The sequence below is a fragment of the Catharus ustulatus genome, chromosome 4, assembly GCF_009819885.2.
Source record: "Catharus ustulatus isolate bCatUst1 chromosome 4, bCatUst1.pri.v2, whole genome shotgun sequence".
Taxonomy (NCBI): domain Eukaryota; kingdom Metazoa; phylum Chordata; class Aves; order Passeriformes; family Turdidae; genus Catharus; species Catharus ustulatus.
In genome coordinates, this window is record NC_046224.1 from 40,974,052 (window position 1) to 40,996,927 (window position 22,876).

Consider the following 22,876-nt stretch of genomic DNA (forward strand, 5'->3'; position numbering starts at 1 on the left):
CAATATCACTTTTGTGGGTTTTCTTTCTCACTGATGTTTCCTGATTCACCATTTAATCCTGTTCTCTCCTTCCATGCTAGTATATCACATGAAGAAGAAAGGCCTAAGACAGTGCCACTATTCTATAATTTTCCTGTGTGTGTGCTTCTGCTACCTGGAAACAGTTGTGAGGGAGCATGAACATGACCCAAAATTAGAATTTTCAAGTTTGAACTTAAACACTTTACAAACAGTAGCAGGGAATATGTGTTACATTAGCTAGCCCTGCTTAACACTGCCTGTGTGGTTTAATTTCTTTCTGAAGCCTTTCATTAGGCTTTTTAGAAAGATTCATTTATCACTATTTCATCTCTTAACTTGATTTAGAGTTTTGCATTCCAGTTCTGAAATCAGATTTTATTTTAAAGTCCACATAGTTCTGGCAGAAGGTTTGCAGACCTTTTTGGTGTTTTGGTATATTTTCGGTTAAGGATGTAGATTAGTCCTAATGCTTGAAAGTGTTAAAATTTGGGCTTTGACCTTTGTTCACTATTTAAAAAAAATACTTAGTAGTCAAAATTCATAACACACAAAAGCACAGGATACAGGGATCATGGGAGCAATGCAGAACTGGTTTTGCAGTGTTGCCTGTCTGTTCTGAGGGAGGTTAGTAGTCTTTATGCTCCAGACTCATTTGAGTATTTTTCCTAGCTTTTGTGCTCTATAAAAGAGAACAAAAATTGTTTTCTGTGTACAAAATTTTAAATCCAATGCTATTAAAAATTAAAGCTGTCATGCATTTCATTATCAACATCATTATTTTGTTCTTCCATCTCTTATTTTGGACACTGGGTATTGTATTTTCCTTGCCTACTTTGATTTGTGTTTTTAGTTTTCATTCTTTTGCTGAAGTTTCGCAAGTAGCCAATAGACACAAATGCTTGGGAGAAATACAGAGCTTGCTTGCGTATGATTTTATGAGGTTCCTGGTAGCTGAAGTGTGACACTGAGCAGGGTTGTTGATGCTGTCAACAGGAATGCAATTGTATGTAAAATCTTGGCACCATCACCATTCTTAGAGATTTTTCCATTTGAATGTGTGGCATTTAAAAAAATTAGAAAAAAAAAATCCCTCAGGAAATTTTTTTGAGAAACTTGGCTGCTTTGTTTTATGGTCTCTGTGTGAAAGCAGAAGTGCCTGTAAAACAGCCAGTATGTTGAAGACTCTAAACAGTGCCCAATTGCTGTAGGCTCCTGTGTTCTTTATACTCCATGTGAGTGAAAAAGTAGCTTTGGAAAAAAACAGAAGAAAAACCTCCTCCAGGCAAACACAGAATTTCTTCACCAATGTAGTTTGTGTCTTTGCTTTTGCTGTAAAGCTTTTTATCTATTTGCAGTAAAATGCCTGCTTGGCCTGTAATTTAAAGATGCTTTCAGAATGTTTTACCAAAATAGTTCAGGTCTGGAGGAGCAAGTGATTAGCAGGAACTAAACAATTGCAAAGTAATGGAACAGGAAGATGATGAGTGAAAGTTGTGCCTGCTTTCTACAGTTAATGCTACTCACAGACTAGATGGCTTTGCTTTTTATTGCTATTTTTATTTTGTTGGTTGTGTTTTGATGGCTCCATCTTTTTATTTTTCTCTCTCAGAAACTTGAAGGTGACATTCTTGATGCTAGAGCAAGTAAAGACCAAGCTCTTCAGGAGTTACAGCAACAGCGACATCAGTCTAAAGAATTAGACCTCCGGACAGCAGAACTGAGTAAACAACTTGAAGCAGCAAGAGAAGCGTATGCATTTCCTGTGTTACAGTACTTTTCAAAGTCAGACATAACACTGGGGCAGTTTGGACTAGAGTTGAAATTTTCTGCTTCTCTCCTGTGATTTCATAAAGTCATAAATAAGTGCTGTGTCCCCTCTGCTACAAGAGTTGTGTTGTGTCCCATTTGTGTTTCACTCCATCCGCCATGTTGTCTCACAGGAATCACTGACTGCTGTGATTCACTACACTGCTTCATTTTATTCACTGTGCTTGTTGTCAGTACAATATCAGAAGAATTTGATGTAGTGAGGTCCATCTTTAAATATCCATAGCTCTGTAATAATTTTCAGATACAGATTTGCAATTTATGCATAAGCAGCAAAGGGGTAATTTCTGTTCATTATGGTTGAGGAAGAAAGGGTCATCTCAAAACTAGTTTCTGAAGTTGCTGTTTCATCTTAACTGAAGAAATGTAATGGCCATGGATGAAAATAGAGACATTTAAGGATACAAAAGAACCTGTGAAAAAGAAATTTTTAAAAGTACATTTTATCCTTTTGTATTTGCAGGATGTCTAATGCGCAATTGGATTTGCAGAAGAAATCTGAGGCCCTTGACCAAGCAAACCAACAAATTTCCAAGCAGGAGGCAGAAAAGGCCAGTCTCAAACAAAACCTTGAGAAATCAAATCAAGATACAAGTAAACAGCTCAAGGAACTTGATTGTAAAATGCAAGCAGCCACATCAGAGCTGCAACAAGTGAAATTAGAGAAGGACACTCTATTAAAAGACCTTACAGATACCAAAGATAAGCTCTCAAAAAGCTCTGAATCCTTCAAAAAAAGAAAGGAGGAATTAGAAAAAGAAATTAAAAAAGGAAAAGCAGTTATGGCAGAAATGGTTAGTAGATTCTTTAATTCAGCATTAAGTTTGGTGTATACACATTCTGATAAAATGACTGTGCTGTCTTCTTGAAAACAGTGTACATATGATGACAATGCATGAAAATTTATTACTGTAAGGAAAACCAAACTGTGATTTTTAGTAGTTCATACATGTTTCCCACCTTACATTTTTGCCTGGATATTTACAGTAGTAAATATCGGTCATATCTCATAACAGGATCCTTTCTTCTTGCTGCATGCTTTAACATATTGAAGAAACTAAATGGAGATGACAAAGCAGTGAAACAATGGAAAATGTCCTCCTTTTAAAAAAATAAATCAACTGTATTATAACAATACTAAGTTCTAGAACCTTAGCTAAAATGCTGTTGCATTTAAGAAGCTATTTTTCTGAGGTAATTTTAATTTCCTTTCTGAAGTCTTTGTGTATACAACTTCCTGTGCACTTTTCTGGATGTAGTGGAAATCTGCATACTGCAGGTAGAGGGAGTAACATATCTGTCATTTGGGGAATGCCTAGCTTAAAGTGTTATTGGAGTACTAGAACTATTTGAATTTCAGAAAGTGACAGTGTAACAAGTGCTTGATCTATTATGGTAAAGAAAGTAAACTATTACTAGGGTTAAAACACACTTTTTTCTTACCTCTTCTGCCTTGGTGGTATGAATGGGCACTATATTAATACAGTTGTTCTGACACCCTTGTCTCAGATGTGGCAGCAAAGGGTGTCTTTCTCATACTCTTCTTGTCTTACATGTCACCATTTTCCAGAACCCATTCAGAGCTGCTTTTATTCTGATCTAAAAAAAAAATCTGCTTCTAGTTAAAAAGAACATTTTTCTCTTACTCATTCACCTGATGAAGAAAAACTCTTTTGTTTGCTTTTCTTTGTTACTACTTTTAAAGATTTGTTTCTCCTAAAAGCTTGAAGGATTTTCTCCCCAGTTTAGACTTAAAGATAGTAGTCCAGAACCAGTATTCTGCTTCTGTTTCTGTAGTCTTTTGGAGTCTCTCCACTGAGTTAAATGTGTAGTATTTGGGCTTAACATGTGGTTGCATATGCATGGAGGTCTGCAAATACACTTGCTTGTGAGTTTTAGAACATGAGGGAATTTTAGATCCTGAGGAGACCAGTGAGCCTACTACTTCATTAAGAAGGAAAAGGGGTCCCAACCACAGCTTCAAACTATCCCTAATCAGAAAAACTCTGACACTTGGCTCAGTTTATTAGTACATGGCATCTAAAGTCTGGCTTAGATTTGCCACTTAAAGTTTTGAGAGGTTTTGAGCTGAAAATGTCTGCAGTTGAGAAGGTAAGATTTTTCCTTGAAAATGAAAGCAATATTTTTAAGGATTTGTAACTTGTGCAAAAATACTCCATACACAGTCTTAGAAGTTAACAGAAATATTTCCTTGTCTTATGTTTTTTAGGAAAAGTCTTGCCAAGAATTAAAACACCAACTTCAGATACAAACAGAGTCTGTAGCTAAAGAGAGGAATGAATTGAAAAACTCACTGGAGAAAAAGGAGGGGGTGAGTTGTCCGCTTGCTTTCAAAAATCTAAAAACCAATAATAATAAATGTTTAAAAGATTGATTTTCAATCTCACTTGCTGGGACTGATGAGAGATAAAGATGTTTCAATTCTCAAATTGTAAGCTATCTTTGGGACTGAAATAAGGTGATACTAAAACTTTCCTAGAGGTTAATGTGTAGCTTTAAAATACAGGTTTTAGTCTTAGTTTTCTGTGCTTCACATACCATAGCAGGGGATTTCAGCCCTTCAGCTTTTTTTTCATTAGTGAAACGGTGGCTTGGTATTACTGTGTACCCATTTTCTTTTGTATTTCCATACAATAAAAGTTGTTACTTCATATCCTTCGATCTATTTTATTCTCAGGCTTATTCAGTATGTTCTCAGTGTCGTTGACAGGACATTTTCAGATATCCTTCAAGGATTGCTTTGCTTTTTCAAATTTGTGCAAGTCACTTGCTTGTGACTACATAAGGACCAAATGTACTTCTTTTTCAAAGATGAGCATTCAGACCATGCAGTGCAGCTGGCAGCCTGAAGGACACATTTGCTTTCATGGATTTCTTTACCCAAGGCATCTTCTGTTCCCTAAAGGAATCAGAAAAGATTTGATCAGTGGACATAGTTTGATAGACTGTAATGGACACTTACACTGTCTGAAAGAGGTTTGGGGATGTGCAGGTGTGATGATAATTGCTCTGTGGCTGTTGCTGCTACTTCACTGGCTCCTCACTTGTTCAGCTGAAGTGCTGTGGTGCTCAGTGGAAAGTGCAGAAGCATGGGCTTTGGTGTTTGCTGCAGTTGGCAGCAGGAGAACCCCTATCACTGTTGGTGTGAGGAAAGTTGCCTGATCTTAATTTAGAATGGATAAAAAAGACTGCTGCTGATCTCTGGGTAGTAAAATTGGAATAAGAGATTATTTTAATGTATTATGGTAGTTCTTGAAATCTGCTTACCAGTGTTCAACCACATAGCTCTGAGACAGCAGTAGCACTGTGGGATGGTCTGGTTATGTGAACAGCACGGACAAATAGTGATTTGAATTTAAATTATATACAGTTACTTAATATTTTTGAATATAGATTTCTAAGCAGCTGTCTATAGACCTTGATTCAGCAAGAGCACAAGTGCTGGAAATCCAGGGTCTTCTGAAGGAAAAAGAAAAAAGTGAGCAACATCTCCAGGGAAAGCTGAGAGAGTTAAAGGAATCTTTTGAGCAGAAGAAAAAACATAGTGAGACACTGCAAGCTGAATTAAAAACTGCCCTTTTAGAAAAGGTAAGACTGTCCTTTCTTACTCCTTATAAGAAAATGAATGTAAATTTCTCTGATAAATATCGAAGCTTTTATGTCAATAACTTTGTGATAAACTCTGCTGTAGTCTTGTTGGAAATAATAAGGTCAGGATGTGGAAGTGAGATCTTCAGATGCTGTTGGAGATAGAAACAACATCAACAGCAATAATGAAAAGAACCAGTGCTGAAATATGAATTCCATAGGAATTGAATTTTAATAAAGGGATAAAATAAGCTAGATTGAATGTGGGTTTTTTGCTTCACGAGCAAAGCAAGAGCTACCATTTTCTTGTAAAGCAGTAGAATTTTGTGAAAGTATTTTTAGACAAACTGTGAAGTGTTTTAAAATGTCCATGGCAGTTTTCTCATATTATACCAAAAGAATTTATCAGAGTGACAGTATGAAAATCATAAAACATAGTGGAAAGAGTTCAAATGCCTTAAAAAATTAGGGAATGTTGTGCTGTGTGCCATGTACTGTTAAATGTTGCTCCAGCTTTGGCTGCCCAATGCTACATGTTCATATTTGTGCTTTAGACAGCCTGTGGAAACATTAGGTCTTGGTGTTGTGGTTTAACCCAGCAATCAGCTCAGCACCACAGAGCTGCTCAGTGACTTGGGAAAACAAACACCATCACTCCAAACTCCCTCCCCTTTCTTCTTCTGCCAGCTCCATATGCTGATGTCATATGGTATGGAATATCCCTTTGGTCAGTGGGATCAGCTGTCCTGGCTGTGCCTTCTCCAAATTCTTATGCACCTCCAGATTTCTTGCTGGTGGTGTGGTGTGAGAAGGAAAGGCCTTGGCTCTGTGTGAGCACTGCTAAGCAGCAGCTAAAACATCCCTGTTACATCAACACTGTTCCCACCACAAATCCAAAACACAGCCCCCAGGCTAACTACTATGAAGAAAATTCTACCTCAGCCAAAACCAGCATACTTGGAAACATTATTCCAGTTTTTAATGTTTGGTCATGATGTGTTTCACTTAGTTTTTTGTCATGAATTAAATTTTGTTGTTAAATTAGTTATAAAATGCTACTGTAAAATCACAAATATCAAGTTACTGAACTGTTAGTCCATAAGAAGAACAAAATTCTCTTCTTGCAGTAGAAATGCATTTTATTGAAATGCTTAAGCTAACTTTACTGTCTGTAACTTCAACTAAAACGTTATATTCTTGTGTTTCAGGCAGAGCTGGAGAATAAACTACAACAGCAGTCTATTTTGTCAGCACAGGAGCTTAAAGCAGAGAAAGGCAAGCTAGCAGACTTACAGAAGGCCCATGATAAACATAAAGAAAACATGGAGAAGCTGCAGCTGGATCTTTATGGGAAAGAGTCTGAGCTGCTGGCAACCAGGCAAGACCTTAAGGTACTTGCAGTCATTTTAGTGTGATATGTGACTTAGTAGATGTTAATAACCATTTTGAAGAACAAGAAACAATGCAAGAACTGTATAAGTGAAAAAAAATTCTCATCTGGTATATATACAATTTAGTGCTGTTTAATTAAGAAGGATATTCTGAAACTAATTTAAAGGCAAACATATTTGTGACTTTACCTGAAATACCCTTGCATTTCTGCAGCAGCAAAGTGAAAGGTGATTTGGTTTTATATTCATGAAAGAGTTATTTTTTTCATGTTGCTTTTTCTTGTTATGTACTGCAGCTTTCAACTAACTTGAATAGCATAGCTAAATAGGACAAGGTCTGCCAGCATGTGAGTAACTGCTATCTTCCAGATGATTTAACTAGGATATTCCTGGCTAATGGTAGATGTTGAGAGATGTCAAACTAATAGAAACAGTAGGCTACCTGAAATACAAGTGCCAGGATTTAGTTGCAGAATTTAGTTCTTGAAATTTTTGCTATTCCTAAACTAAAGTTATCTGGTTTTGTAGTAATGTGTAGTGCCTTCAGAGATATTGCTGGGAGTTGAGCCAATCAGCAAAGGTGTTTTTCGATCCTTTTGTGTCAGTACTAAGCCAATGTTTTAGTTAGTCCCAGAACAGCTTCCTTGCCACTGAGGCTGAACTCCAGGTTCAGGTTATTTTAAGAAACAGAGAAATACTTCCTTTACATATAGGCCACTGCAGTTTTATTAGACCTACTCCTCTATGGTATTAAATTACCTGCCATGTTTTTCTGCAGGTTATTGAAGCTTTACTTTGAGTGCACCATGGTTGAATTGCTACATTAAATTGTGGAGAGGTTCCGTGTGATTAGAAGCAGTGGTGATTTAAGCATATTCTTTCTTTCAGTTTGTTACTATTGCACATACACATCTGTGAATTTATTTCCTGCAATGCATTTAAATCACCATTTGGTAATGGAGTGGCCTGAAGAAGCTTTGGATGTGTTCAGTAACTTGGGTCTTTTTTTTATTATAGTTTTCATTAAAGTATCACTTGTTGCAAAATAGCTGTAAGTATTGTTATTAAAGCAGTTTGATGACCTTTAGTTCTGGCAAGTATAAAATAGAACAGTGTCTCACATGTATTTAGACCTGATGGGGATGGTAGCGAGAGAGAGGGAGAGCGCTATGCACAAAGGTAAAATAAGATGATGGCAATGGGGTAACAAGATTTTTGAGGTGAGCAGTCAGGTAACTTGATTTATGATGCAAGTTTCTGTGGAGCCTAGAGAGCCTGAAGAAATTAGGGTGCTAAGTACTGAAGTGGTGTACCAATTTGGAGGCTGTTTGCTTGGTTTAGAAATTTTGTAAAAAGCATATATTAATTGGGATTAGTGAGGTCTGATTGATGCCGTTGTTTTTTGTTTTGTTTTGGGGATTTTTTTGTGGTATTTTTTTTTGTTTGTTTTTTTGGAAGAGGGAAAAGGTGGGGAACTTAACTTTAATCATGGCTGTGCTACCTCAGTACATTAAACTAAAGCAGTGATAACTTGTTTTAGAAGACCACAGTAGAAAAAAAAGCACATTGAGATAGCCCAGAGTGACAATGTTAGTCTTGAGAGATGAATATCAAAATTCCACAGAATGCAGAAGAACTTTATAGTAGAATATCACAGCCTATTCAAAATCAGTTGTCTGCATTATGCTTTGTCTTGGGCAAGTTACTTTTTAAAAGTAGCTCATTTGAGCCAGAGCTGTGTGTTTTGACTGAAGTTTGGAACCAAAGCTGATGGGCATGCTGAGCTCTAGATTGCCCTTAATCTTCTTAATAGGCAGTGGTAGAAGTTTTCAAAACTTGTCTGTATGTAGAGTCAGCTTGGGTGTTTTTCAGTGCAGGTTTTTTAGCAGAGATGTGAACTCCTGCAGAGCTGCGTTGAGTCAGCACTGTCAGGAGCCCAGCATTGCCCAGAACAGGCATGGCCAAGGCCATATCGTGACATCCTAGCAGTGGTAGCTTTCAAAGGGAAAACTTGACCATCCTCCCGTGGTGGGACACCGTCCTGCTGCCGGGGCCGAGGTTCTGGGCGTGGGGATGGATCCCGAAAGGCTGGTGGGTGCCATGCGTAGGCTGGGCTGGTGCCTGGGAGGGCATGACAGGAGCTGGGCCGTGCACAGAGCACCATCTGCTGGCATCTCTCGGGAACATCGCTGGCTCGGCTCTGCTGGGAGGCGGAGGTGAGCCTTGGAAAGGGAGCGATCGCTTCGGGGCAGTTTGGCAGCTGGGGATAGAGCGCTGCGCCCCGCAGTGCCATCGGCACCGGGCAGCCCCAGCTCCTGGGTCCGCACAGCTCCCGAGCAGGTGGCTCTGCAAACCTCAGTCCTGCGCAGGGAACTGGAGAAGTGTTGTAATAAAAAAAAATAAAAAAAAATAAAATAAAAAAAGCTGAAGTGAGAATGTAGTTATAATTTTATGGATACTATTTGCTGCAAACTTACTTTGGTTTAAAAATGTCTAACTTTCATACACGTTTATGACTTTGTGACTAAAAAAAGAAATAGCGTAGGACTTGAATGCTTGTTAAAGCTGTGATTTTTGATAAAATAGAATATCACTAAATAATCTTTGTGTATGCACACACATATTTGTACAAATATCTGTTTGTGTGTGTGTATATATTCACACTTTTTTGTGTGTGAAAAAGTCTTTTTTTAAATAGAAGAGTTAATAAAAATAACAGTACTAACTGTTATTTTTGCCTTGATTTTGACTTAGTGCAAGAATACTTTCTGTAAATCTGATCTCCTGAGCTCTGCCAAATATTCTTGAGTTTTGGAATTTGTGCTTTTAGTAGTCAGTCCTGGTTTCTTCTGTGTTTTCAAAAGAATGTTTCTTTGTCTCCAACGTTGGCATTGCTGTCAGCATATATTCAGTGAATGTTCTGGAACAAAAATCATACTTGCCAGACCTCAGTAAGTCAGGAGCCTAAGCTGCATACAGTCAGTCAAACTCTTTCTTAGAGAGTGGAGAGAGATCAGGTTAGCATCTTGTGGACTGGATCAGGGAGCACACAGACTCAAATGCTTGTTTGTGCACTTCAAGTAGGTAGAATGAATCTAGGTCCTACCTACTAGGACCAGTTGTGATGCTGGCACTATGATTTGCACTGGCACAGCCCAAGCTGTAGTGAATAAAACTGTAATTTTTCATTATTTTTATTTTTGTAAACTCTGTACCAGTCAACCTACCATTTCGCTATATTTACACAAATAAGTACTGATTGGCCTCTTTTGTTCTGTACCTGTTTCTTGTCTCAGCCTTGGTATAGATGCAGTGAGATAAAGTGTGGACACTTTGAGGCGTGGGTTGAGAGAGAAGTCCCCACTGTGTGTGGGTGTCACTATCCACTTCATCAAATTTCATCCTCTGGTGCTACCAAATTTAATGTAACCACGTTTCCTCTACTGGAAACAAATTTGAATAAAAGTTGTGGCTTTACCATGTTTCTTTCTAAAACTTCAGAGACTGTTGGGTTTTCCTGTGAAGATGTTATATGATGATGCTAGACTTTCTATCGTTCCTCAGTGTAGGAAATTATGGTATTCCACTGCACACAATGGAACAGAGGGAGATAATTTTGGTTTCTGAAATACTCACCCTATTGAAACCTTGAAACTGCAAAAGTGCCTCCTGTCTTTTTTTTTAAATATTCTGAGTCAACACCTTTCAAAGTATTAAGTAGTATACTCTAATATCTCAGAAAGCAAGTAAAGTAATTTGTCTGAAAATTAGTTTTAAAATCTGATGTGAACTTTTTGAGAGTCGTGGGGATTTTTGAAACTGCTGTTGAATCAGCAATGTTCCATCACTACTGTTTCAAATTAAGTCTGACTCTACAAGCAAAATACTTTAGATATTACAAAGGAGGGTCATGAGGCATCAGAAATGAATTAGCTTTTAAATCAACATGGAAGTGACTAAAGCATATGCATAATTGAATGAAGTGAAAATTCTGCTTATAGTTCCTTTTAAAACAACTAACCTTCGACAAGAGGTTTGATTAATATTTAAGCAAGAACTTCAAAAAGAATTGAGTTTGTCTTGAAAGAATTTAAATCCTTACTGCTGCACTGAAGGCTATAATGTCATTACTAATGATAAATCTCGCCTCACCACCTGTATCATAGAATCAAAAATTTCCATAAAATACCAATATTTTTGAGAAGTGGAGGATGAGTTTGATTGTTTTTTTTCTGTTTGGTTATTTTTTTCTTGTTGATTTCAATTGGAACTAGTCTTTATCTAGGCTAGAAGGTTTAAAAAACCTTTAGGATATTAACTTAAAAAGACCCCAAAGTTTGACTTTGCTGTGAGCCAACAGAATGAGCTTTGGCTTTGGGTGCAAGTTTTGGATTGTTTCTTGGGGTTTTGTGACCTGTTTCAGAGAGATAAATCAAAGTTCTTTTTCTAGCGAAATTAGAAGCAAATAAAGTATCATCTGTGGATTTTGAATGAAAGTTTAAATTTAGTGTTTACAATGCTTATGCAGCAGAAACTGAAACATTTTATCCTAATATTAGCATTTTTATCTTATGCATTTCATTTCAGAATTTAAAAAAATTTTACAGCTGTCCTAGCACTAATTTTATTAAATCATTGGTAAAAAAGAATATCGAATTATTTTTGACATCTTCAAAGTATAGCTTTACTGCCTCTTAAGTAACAGCAGTCTAGAGTTATAGAACAGTTTTGCCTAGATAATAAAATCAATTTGTGAGAGCAAATTCAAGTGTATTCTTTTTGTCAGTTATCTTTTGTTCTCTGCCCTTCTGCATGTTTTCACCCTTTGTCTGTGTAAGGATGTAAGCTGGAATATGTACAGTAAAGTTTTTTCCTGGAAATGAGGCTGGCATAGTTTCTTTTTACTTAGGTAACCTTGTAAATGAGAAGTTTCTGTAATTATGCTCTCTCAACATTCGAAGCTAAATGCGGCACTCTAGATAGCAGTTTTTCTACTTGGAAAATGTTTGAGTGGCTGTTTAGTATCTGAAACTTTTGTACTGACAGATAACTTGCAGAACTCTCTTTATAATTAGTCCACAGAAGAAAAACTTGCTCTGGCTCAAGAAGAATTAGTTTCCAGCAGGAATCGAATTGCCTCCAATAATCAACAGATTCAAGAACTGAAGAAAGCTAAGTCTACACTGGAGCAGGATGCATCAAAGAAAGAACAGCAGCTGGGTGAGAAGACCAAAATGCTACAAGATCTTCAGAATGACAGGGTAAATGCCTCTTGCCTTTTGAAATCTCTAAATGGGAGATTTCACCCTATGCAGGCACCCTTTATTATTTTCTGTTATGTCCCTAATTTGAGAGCATTACACTGTTGTAGTGCATAACAGTGATAGTTTTACTGAACCTCTGCTGAAAAGACTTAAAGTGACAGTTGTAGTGAATTTAGTTCAGAGTATGCTGTTAGTTTGTTCTCAACAGGTCTGTGGCTAGACAGGTGGGAAAACATGATTAGTTTTAAATCTAAAACTGCAGTCATGCTGCTAATTGCATTACAAACTGTGGATACATTTATGGCAGTTGTTTCCGCATAATTAGAAAGCCACCAAGTATTTTTTGGGCCCTGGATGTTTTTTGATTGGTTGGGTTTTTTATTTTGTGAACTTGGAAGAGTTATTTTTTCTAGCACTTCTATTTCTCTTCAAGATTTTGAAGGAAAAAGATTTGGCTAATGAAAAATATAAAACGGCAGAACTCCAGGAAATAAGGAGTAGACTTGAAAAGGAAAGTGCCAAGCTGGGTGAAGATCTTAGAGCCTGCAAGCAAGAATTTGAGAAGGTACATTGAGACAAACTAAGGTTTTTTTCTTCATGTGTTTGCTTATCTGATGAGAAATACATGCCTACTCAGTAGATGTTAGGTGGAATGGCTTTGCAAAGATGGTTACTGTAAATATTGGTATTATTAGGTAAGGGAACCAAAGCCCAGATTTTATTGAGATTCCTCAGCAATGATATCTTGGCTGATGATAATCCTTGAGCACCAGGGCCTAGTGAGCCAGGTGGGCTGCATAACTTGTCTTAGCTTCAGGATGGGTTGTATGTCCTGGCTTTCCTTCAGTTCCACTCTAAATTCACTCTGCAGACCCCTGCTTGACTATTCTGTAATGAAAAGCTGTCCAAAAGAGTCATGATGGTGAAGTTTTCCAGATTTTGTAAGCACATCTGGGACTCCTCAAGGATGCATGGTAGAGTTGAAAGTCCCCTAGTGTTGTTTCTTAAAATGTGTTAAAAAGTCACAGTTGGGGAAGCCTCATAAAAGGCAAATGTCAGGAGCCTCATAAAAGACAAACTATCTTCAAAATCATAACAATCAGCTGAGCTCTCTAAAGGGTAAAAGTTGGGAGGCTTTAATGAAATAATTTGTCTTCAGTAAAACTGTTTCTTACTGCACTCTACATATTCTGTTTTTTAGTCTCTATAAAAACTAACATTTCTAAAAGACTGCAGTTTGTGTTTTCCATACTGTACTCTTAGCAGTTATATTTGCATGTGTTAATTTAAATTGTTGCACAACTATAAATACAATTCCATATACACTAATAAAAAGAAGGTAACGTGATAACTTATGATCTTCAGTTGTTCTTTTGTTCTCCACTGTTTGGAAAAAATGGTCTGTAATTTTTGGGTGTAAGTCTGTACTTCTTTTCTCTTGAGCACTCTGTGCTTGGGGAGAGGTATTCTAATTCTTGTTATTCCTAAAATCTCTACTCTAAAGAATAAAATTTATAAAGATGTAAAAAGTGTGCACACCATTATCAGCTTAGTAGTAATTTCTTCATCTCCCTACAAGCAATCAGACTGAAAGTCTCCTAAAGACTTAAATTCTGTTCCCCATGTCCTAGCAAGGAATGGATGTATCTATATCTGTAGAGCGTCCTCATGTTCTGAGGATATGTTCTTTTCACTTGGTTTGGTTTTAATTTGTAGTGTGAATTTTGATTTATGGAAAATGGTCCACCCATATTTGTCTGTTAGTACCTATATGCTTCGCTGTGTAATTTTAAGAAAGATGATTTCTATAAATTAAACTATCATACTTGAATTCAGTTACAGAAGAACAAGTAAGGACATTATTTATATCATCCCACTTGCTTAAAACAGTGTAATTTTTTATGCATTGAAGACTAATAGAAACTAAATTTCTTCCATGAGCATTCAGTTTTACATTGTCATTACGAAGTTTTTAACCTCATTATTGCAACCAGAGAACAATGTGAAGTAGATTTTAGAACAGTACCTAGAAAATGATGATGGATGCATCTCTTCAAGGAATGGTAAAAAACAATACAACAGATCTTCCTCTCTACTTTAGCAGAAACATGCATTAAAATTATGTTTAAAATTGCATGTTGGTCATAATATAAGTTTAAAATCTTGGATCATGAAAATCACAGATACTTTGCTCTATAAAATCATCATTTCTTCCAGTGATAAAACGAAAAATTATTGCTGTCCTCTCCTAGGAAAGGGTTACAGTATTTTTGAATTTAAATCCATTTATACAGTGTTACTACTTTAACTTTGAACTCTGCATCCTAACAGGAAGTGACAAATCTCAAGGATGCAAACCAGCTATTGATTCAACAGAAATTAGAACTGCAGGGCAAAATAGATAATGCAAATTCAGCTCTGGAACAGGAGAAACAAAAACATCAAGCTGTCAAAGATCAGTTGAAAAAGAGAGAAGAGGAGCTGAAGAAAGAATGTGATGAAATTGAAGCCAAACTGGTTAGTATGTTAGAGAGAATGAGACTGTTGTTTTGTGAACATGCCTTTGGATTCTTCCAGGGACAGAAAAGAAGCAATGGGTTGACTTTAGTTTCACTTTACATGAGTTTTTAAATGACAAGATCAAAAATCTTTGAGGCATTTAATATTATGAGGTGAAAGCCTTGTCTGGTAGAGTATGTTGATTAAAAGTAGTGATTCTATTGCAGTAAAATTCTTTGACTCAGTTAAATGTAGGGAATAGGGAAAGAATGCTTGGAAGCTTGTTTTTCATTTTTCCATTGTTTTTATAGCACACAGAGAAAAAAGACAAAGAAGAAGAAAAACGGAAACATGAGGAAAAGGAGACTAAGCTTACCATGCAGGTCACAGCCCTGAATGAAAACCTTGCTACCATGAAGAAAGAGTGGCAAAGCAGTCAAAGACGAGTCAGCGAGCTGGAGAAACAGACAGATGATTTACGTGGGGACAATGCTGTCTTGGAAGCAACAGTCCAGAATAATCAGGATGAGAGGAGAGCATTGCTGGAGAGGTAAGCTGTGGTGATGATGTGGAAGTGTGGTTTGAGAGATTAGGTGAACTGAGAATGAAAATTTGGTTGAGTTGATTTGGGATTCTCTATTCCTGCTTTATTAAAATGTGCATTTGTTCTTAGTGCCTGGGCTGTGGGTGCAGTTTCCAGAGTGCAACCTTTTGTCATCCCTGCCAAAGCACAGCAAGAGGTTTTGGGAACCAACTGTGCTCTTTGTGATCGTTCTATAGAAAATAAGGCAGGCTTATCAGGATCTTTACTTATCACCAAATCCACAGTTCTGTGCTTGCTCTCAAAGATTTATGTCCATCTGTAAGAGCCTTCTAAATCCATGATTCAGATTTAAATTCTCTGAGATTTCAGGTGTACAGGCTGTGGCTTCTCATCTGTTGTGTCAACCTTGTGAGACCTGGCAGAAAGAGCTTTTCTTACCTGAGCTAACTGTCCTTCATCACTCTGAGGCTCCCATGGCTTGATTCAGTTCGAATACATGCCCTAGTCATCCAGAAGCCTGGAAGAGACCCCTTAAGTAACAGAGAATTTGCATAGGGACTCCTGGGTGTGCCCACTGCTCTGTGTTAGGAGAGTGAGTATGTAATCGCTGTGTGGATGAGATAGACTAAAGTTCACAAAGGAGGCATTTTCTTCCTCCTAAAAAACTGTAGTCTTATTTTCTCCAGTCCTGCTGTTGTCTCTACAATGTATTTAAGTCTCAGGTAAGCAGAGCGCTTTTCCTTCAGGCAGCAGGAGTCCTTGCAAGGCAGCAGGAGCTACCTGAATGCAGTGATTTCCAGGGTAGAAGAAACATCTGTAAGACAGGAAGCTTCTTTGTCCTCATTTCCTGATGCGTTTGGTGAAGGAAGAGGGGAAAAATTTTGTCAGTACTGTCAAGCTTGGTGGTTTGACTTGTTGAGCAGTAGACCTTGGAAAAGGATGGGATCAATTCAAGTGAGATCGTCTTTCTTGGGCAATCCCTTGCTGTACTGTGTTTAACTCATCCAGTAGCTGTTTACTTAGCTTGGCAGAAAAATATCCTTTGAAATTTGTCTTTGAGCAGCTAACTGAATTTCAGCTGATGGGAGGTGGCCTTGATAGAAGAAAAACATTTCTTTTCTGCTCTGTTGCCTGATCTGATCTGCAGCAGCTGGTTTGCAAGAGTATCCTGTTGCACAGGGGTATTTATCAGGACTTTCTGTTAAGGGACTGCATTCAGCACTGTCCCTAGTTTGGGGTGTAACTGCAGGTGTTGATAAGCTGCAGATACTTAGGAGCAATGCCAGTATAATCTTTAACTGATTGTTACAGCAGAATGTTTTCCTAGTTAAGGCATCCAAGAACTTTTCAGAGCAAGGATTTTTTTGGCTGGATTTTATGCAGGTAACTTCTCAATCTGACAACCAGCCCAAAGGATGAGCAGTGTACATTGTCTTAAATGCTTTGAACTGACTATTTATTATTTTACCTCAGGTGTATAAAAAGTGAGGGAGAAATTGAAAAGCTTCAAGCCAAACTTGTAGAAATGAAGAAAAAGCTGGACAATACAACTGCTGCAATGCAGGAACTTGGCCGAGAAAACCAGTCATTGCAGGTATAATTTGATTTGAAGCTATTAAGCCTGTTGATTTTCTGTTTGGGACCTTGGGAGAAATTCAAATTTATGTCAGATTGGTGGTGGGTTGCCTTTGTAGGGTGAATTAAGCTGTTATATTTGTGGTGTATGAGGGCCATACTTCTGTCTGTGTATTATTAAATCTGCTTATAGTTCTGAAGCTTGGAAGGTTTTCTCTCTGAACAAACATAAGCCTTGTGTATCATGACAGAATCAGTGCTTATATTTTGCAATGGGTAGTGCATGCTGTGGAAATAGTATTAGAAGCAATTAGACATGCATTTTCTAAAAAGCCTGATGCTTTTTTTATGTCTTCTGTACAGATCAAACATACACAAGCTCTCAACAGGAAGTGGGCAGAAGACAATGAGGTACAGAATTGTATGGCCTGTGGAAAAGGTTTTTCGGTGACAGTAAGAAGGGTAGGTGTGTTCTACTCTGTGTCTATGGGGATTTTCTGTTTGTATTGTTTTCAAACTCTTAGATGGGATACAGACTTCAGAAAATGGCCTGAGTAGTGCTGTGATTCTCAAGACATCTCAGAATACAGTTATTGTTTTAGGTGCCTTAACTTATTAAAAATAAGGGCTGTGGAGCTTGCTTTATTCATGATTCTTTTTCCATTTTAACAGGATTGGTTTATAAACAGTATTAAAATGCTTCAATCCTGTAAGCAAGCAGGCAAAATTACACTGTTGTAAGCATATTTACAGAAAATGTAATTTATGGGTGTAAAAGGAGTGTAGATTGGTTGAAATCAGGTATGTGTGAAATATGAGGCATCACCTTGATCTGGTGCTTTGTGACTACATTTGTAAACATGGAACAGAAGAAACAACTGGATGTGTTTTGGGTCTGTAGTCAGACCTTGCTTGAAAAACTGCTGTGGTCAGCTAAGATGGTGGCATCAATTGGCAGGGTCTGACCTTCATCCAGAGATGAGCACCCCTCCAACAGGTGACTTAGCAATGAAGTAGATGAGAGATATTTGTGAGGTTCATTTTCACAGAGCTTCCTGATATAGTCTTAGGTGATTCCCCTTGGCCTGCACTATTTTGGTGATGTTCTTTGGGTAGTCTTTGAACAAAGGCTGCTGGATCCTTTGATTCAAGGATACTTCTCAGTGTGAAAGCAGGTGATTACATATAAGAATATATTTCCTGTGATCAGAAAAAGTTCAAGAGAACAAATTCAGGAGGTGGTTGAACTATAACCATCTATTTTCTGAAACTGGTATATTCTCTTGACTCAGTGAAGCACTTCTGAATGTTTTACTCTATACCCTAAAGGGTATAAAGAAAGGATTTACTTAAATGACCTTCTCTGTGCTAGGTAACTGCCAATTAAAAGTTAAGACTAATTTTTGAAACATAAGAGTTGATTTGGCTGAGAGTTGACATGATAGTGATCTCTATTAGTGGTCACTGCTCTGCTACTGATGTTCAGCATGTATGTTTCTTCTCTTTTGCAGCATCACTGTAGACAGTGTGGAAATATCTTTTGTGCTGAGTGCTCAGCAAAGAATGCCTTAACTCCTTCTTCCAAGAAGCCTGTCCGAGTCTGTGATACTTGCTTTAATGACTTGCAAGGATAACTGGCTATCGTGAGTGACAAAGAAATGTTACACTAAAATTTACTATTTCTGTTGATGCACTTCATTCTGCACTCAGACTACTATTCAGTTTGGACAATGATTGTAACACTTGGCAAAATCTAGTATATTTTAAAATGTTTATTGATACCAAGCAAAACTATTGTATTTTTTGTGAGACATGGGCTCAGATCATCCATAGCTTACTGACATTAATCATGGAAAGAGCTTCTATGTCTAGATTAGAAATATCCCGTTATTTGTAAATAAAGTTTAAACAGAGGAATAACAATGTATTTTTTTATCTTTTATTTTTTTGTTCAAGAGAAACAGCATTTATGTGATATTGAAGTTTATTCTTGTTTCCTTCAAAGAAAAAAAAAGAAGATGCTAAAACTTGTGAGGATTTTATGTATCAAATATTGCTGTAAAAACAACTAATTGTTGCATTTAATTGCATATCTGATGGTCTTTATAACCCCCTGTGATTTTGGTTTTTTTTCTATCTCTCTGGTTCTTGCATTTTTCTTTCTAAAGTTTGAGGTCCACAGTGAGGGTAATGGCTGGACTCAACTTCAACTCAGTTTTATTTGCCCACTTGTAAATCAGTAGTATCAGCACCCAAATCCTTATCCAATACAACACTTGGGTACTGTAACATCTTTATACATACTACATTGCATAGTTGGTGTGTGAGTGTGTCTGTCTCTCTGAGAAAGTATGTGTGAACAAATAATGAGACAAAGTTTATGTGGCATTGTAGCAATATTATATGATACATTACAATATTTAATTCCCTAGTGATTGACTTCAGTTTTACGAATTTGTTTGACACATTTTAATATTCAAGAAATCCTTTCATGTGGGTTTTAAAAAGCAAACCAACAATGCTGGTAGAAGCCTGTAGTACATCTCTGCCCCCGCCCGTACTCTGGAAACAGTTCTAAGGGACATCCAGACCTTCCAAGCTAGAACTTTTCCAACTAAGAAAAAGGATTTTTTGAGACAACTTTAATTTTTCTGGCCTTTTCTTCTATCCCTTCCCTCAGCTCTTGGTGGAAGAAGCTGAACTCCTGCTACATCTAACAAACCTCACTATTCCATTACTCCATGTGACCCCCCATTACCAGAGTCTCTGAAATGTTATGTTAGTTATGTGATTTAGTCTGCTTAGAATGGAAAACTGGCTTTGTTATAAGCCAAACAGCTCAAACTAAGATGCCTATATATATATATGACTATAAATATTTGTTCATGTTTTCTGTACTGGGAACAGAAGTTTCTTGTAGAGCTCATGTAGGCTCCAGACTTCTTTTTTGTAATTTTGTTTGCATCTCTTCATTTTTGCTTACCTGTCTCTAACTTTTCTTCCCTTTGTATCTGGTTTTTCAAAACCATTAAGATTATTTCTTCTAAGCAGGAGTTATGCTTTCCAATATTTAGGAATTTTTTGTCTTAAATACCCTAATAAATTCTTCACCCCTCAAATGCTTCAGTATCTTACCAAATTTGGCCAGCTGTTGAGAGAAAAAGGTTGTGTTCTGAACTCCTCTACTTCTTTCCTGAGGCAAGGAATCAAATTTTGTCACAATGATGGTAGTTTAGTCATCATTAGGAAGACTTATTTGCTTTTATCTAGTTACAGCTCTATATGTGAATGAAGAAGTGTCTCCTTTATAAAAAAAGACTTGTCTTGATTAACTGTCAAGTGAAGAAACTTCATCCCTCTACTCCAGAAGAAGTGATCTGTGTTTTATATGCCCTTTTAACTTACCCAGCAAGTTCTACATTTGCACTGTCAAGGAGTTTTCTTAAAATTCAGTTCCTATTTCTCAAAAGCCAACTGATGTAACTTGTTCTTGTCACTGTAAAAGGGTTTGGGTTACAACTGTGGTTCGTACAAAACACTGACCTGCTTTTCTGGTTTGAGCTTGAGAGAAAAAAAAAAACCCTGCTGCCACAATTCCATATGAACAGAGCCTCTGGACTCCTGTTTCTCCTCATGAGTGTAACTGTAACTGTTTGGCATAAGAATCTTTTGAATAGAAAATATGAATAGAATCTCTGCCTCTGGGAATTTTTTTTTCTATTTATTTGTTTACTGAGAGAAACAAAAAAAATTGCTTTAGAGTCTTTCTTTGTCTGACTATAGAAATGTGGGAAAAATAGAGATGTGACAGTTATGCTCCAGCCTAGATGCATTCTGCCCTTTTGTGTATCACACAAGAGCCTTGTGTGGTTCTTAGAGTGAAGGACAATCTCAGAACAGGAGGGATTTTTATAGGGAAGGGAGAAACTTCCCACAGCTGCCTAAGATCAAAACACTTGTGGCAGAGGAAGATAGAGATCTTTCAGGGGAGCTAGGAAAGTGCTTAGAAGATTCAGTTGTGTTTAGGTGTTTTACTTTTGATTGGGAATGTGTGAAAGCTCAGGAGAGACTTCTGCAGTGGTAGAAGCTCTGGAAGGGCTGTTCTTAATTCAGCCTTTTGGGATGCCATTGTGAAAAGACAAGCAGAATCACCTTTCTCAGCAGGCTGCTGCTCACCTTGGTGGGGAGCTCTTCAGCTTCAGGGGCAAAAACAGCTTGATTTTTGAAAGTTGCTTTTTGCTGGCTGTTTTATATAACCAACTTTTTGAGGGGATGGAAATGCTTTTTGAACACACATTTGTAGAAAGAAGGATTGTTAAAATATGGAGGAACAGTTGGGTAGAAACTTTCATGCTTGAATTTTGATTCTGCAGCAATAGTTCATGATTTCTACAGCTTTCAGTGGAGTGAATTTATGACTCCATTGCTGAGTCTTATGCTCTTTCTTTTGTACTTGTAATTCTTAGTGCTGGTCTGTATTTGTGAACAAATTGATGGTATACTGACTCTATAATACTTGGCTTCACTGCCAGGTTGGAAACTGTGCTCAAGCCCAAGAAAATATCCCATAATAAAGGAAACTGGAAGGTGAAAAGCTGTGTATTTACAAATATGCTTGCAGAGTCTGACTGTTTTGATCAGCATGTTTCAGTAGAATGTGGGCTTTTTGTTCCACTGCCTTAAAATCTAAGTAACAGGAAAACCAAGAAAAAAGCCTGGTGACTTTTACCACAGTAAAATGAAGGATTCCAGGCAAAACAGTTTTATTCACTGGCTTTTCAGACTGCAGACACAGGAACGGAGGGAAAAACTAATAAAATGGCAGAAGAGACTGAGTCTTGGAACTGGAGGATGTACAGTGATGTGTTTTTACAGCACCTGGCAATAGGCAGATTGCTCTGATTCACTGAGGAGCAGCCATTATAGAGGAAGAGGTGAAAATAATGGCAAAACCAGCACTCAAACCAGTAGGTTTGTGGGATCCTCAAGCAACCTCTGGTTACTAGTTATTACTATGGCATCAGGAATGGGACAGTGAAGTGTGGGCTTTGTTCTTGAAACTGTCCCATCTGCAGGATACTCCATCCACATTCAGAGTTACTGTGAAAGCAAAACGTGAGAGACCAGCTGCTTTATGGGCAGAGACAAGCTATGGAAGTTTTTTTAAATGTGTAAAGGACAGTCTTACTAAGGGTGGGGAGAGGTTCTTTTAACTTCTTGGAGACAACACCTCTCTTCCCAGTCAAAGACCCACAGTCCCTTGCATTTTTTTGCCCCATAAATGCCAAATCCTACTTTTCCACTCTGGCCTCATGTGAGCAGTACATCATGCTGGAGACAGGTAGCATTGCAGAAGTCAGTGGCAGGCGTTTGATGTTAGCTGGCTCTGCTTCACTGTTATTTATTTCTTCTCCCCATGTACTCCCTAATGTAATCTTCCCCCTTCTGCGAAGGTTGAATGAAGAGGATAAAAGTAATGAGTCACAGTAGGAAAAGTTGCTGTCTGGAGATGAAGAGACAAAAGGAATTTTCTACTGCAGCTTCCAAAAGAGGCAAGAGGTTTAGTAGGATCTCATTTTTCAGCTGGCTTCACTGTCTGGCACAAGAGTCCAAATGAAATGAGGTTGAAATGAGGGTTTTTGCCTCTGTTTTTGGAAGGTGTCAAGTAACCAAGTTGCCATGGAGTGTGGAGTGCAAGGTACACTAGAATTACGAGTAACTACTTTTGTTGGCTTTGGGACCATTAGGTTTGTTTGTGAATCCTCACTGGAAAAGCTTTCTTATTAATGAAGAAAGAAGGGATTTGGGAGCAGAAGCATGAAGTAACCTCTCTGTGTTTGTATTACATGAGCCAAAACAATTGAGCTTCTCATGCTAGATTAAGAGAAGTGACATTCAGAAAGGTACCTGGAAAACTCAACTGCTTTTCTGGTTTGTTAAGTATCGTTTAACCATGGAGTGGGAACAAATGCTTGTTGCAAAACTTAAAAAAAATTATGGCCAATACTCAGTGATGTTCAGAAAAATGCTGGAGCTGAAGTTCAAATAGTGTCTAAACTATGCCAAGAAGAATGCTATAATGATTTGACCATGTTGAAACTGATAAATTACCCTTCCAAGCACCATCCCTCCTGCTCTTACATTCT

General features: G+C 37.6%; 1 protein-coding gene across 5 annotated transcripts in view; it reads left to right on the top strand.

Moving 5' to 3' along the window:
- EEA1 (early endosome antigen 1) overlaps positions 1 to 22,515 on the top strand; it is a 92,171-nt gene extending 69,656 nt beyond the window's left edge. For all 5 annotated transcript variants that reach the window (XM_033056905.2, XM_033056904.2, XM_033056906.2 and 2 more), the window contains 12 exons: positions 1,631 to 1,770; positions 2,312 to 2,642; positions 4,079 to 4,180; positions 5,263 to 5,457; positions 6,666 to 6,848; positions 11,924 to 12,109; positions 12,546 to 12,677; positions 14,444 to 14,629; positions 14,923 to 15,161; positions 16,629 to 16,749; positions 17,094 to 17,192; positions 18,242 to 22,515. In XM_033056905.2, coding sequence (XP_032912796.1) covers positions 1,631 to 1,770; positions 2,312 to 2,642; positions 4,079 to 4,180; positions 5,263 to 5,457; positions 6,666 to 6,848; positions 11,924 to 12,109; positions 12,546 to 12,677; positions 14,444 to 14,629; positions 14,923 to 15,161; positions 16,629 to 16,749; positions 17,094 to 17,192; positions 18,242 to 18,364 — 2,037 coding nt within the window. In that variant the 3' untranslated portion in view covers positions 18,365 to 22,515. The remainder of the gene's footprint in view (positions 1 to 1,630; positions 1,771 to 2,311; positions 2,643 to 4,078; positions 4,181 to 5,262; positions 5,458 to 6,665; positions 6,849 to 11,923; positions 12,110 to 12,545; positions 12,678 to 14,443; positions 14,630 to 14,922; positions 15,162 to 16,628; positions 16,750 to 17,093; positions 17,193 to 18,241) is intronic.
- Positions 22,516 to 22,876: the final 361 nt, after the last annotated feature.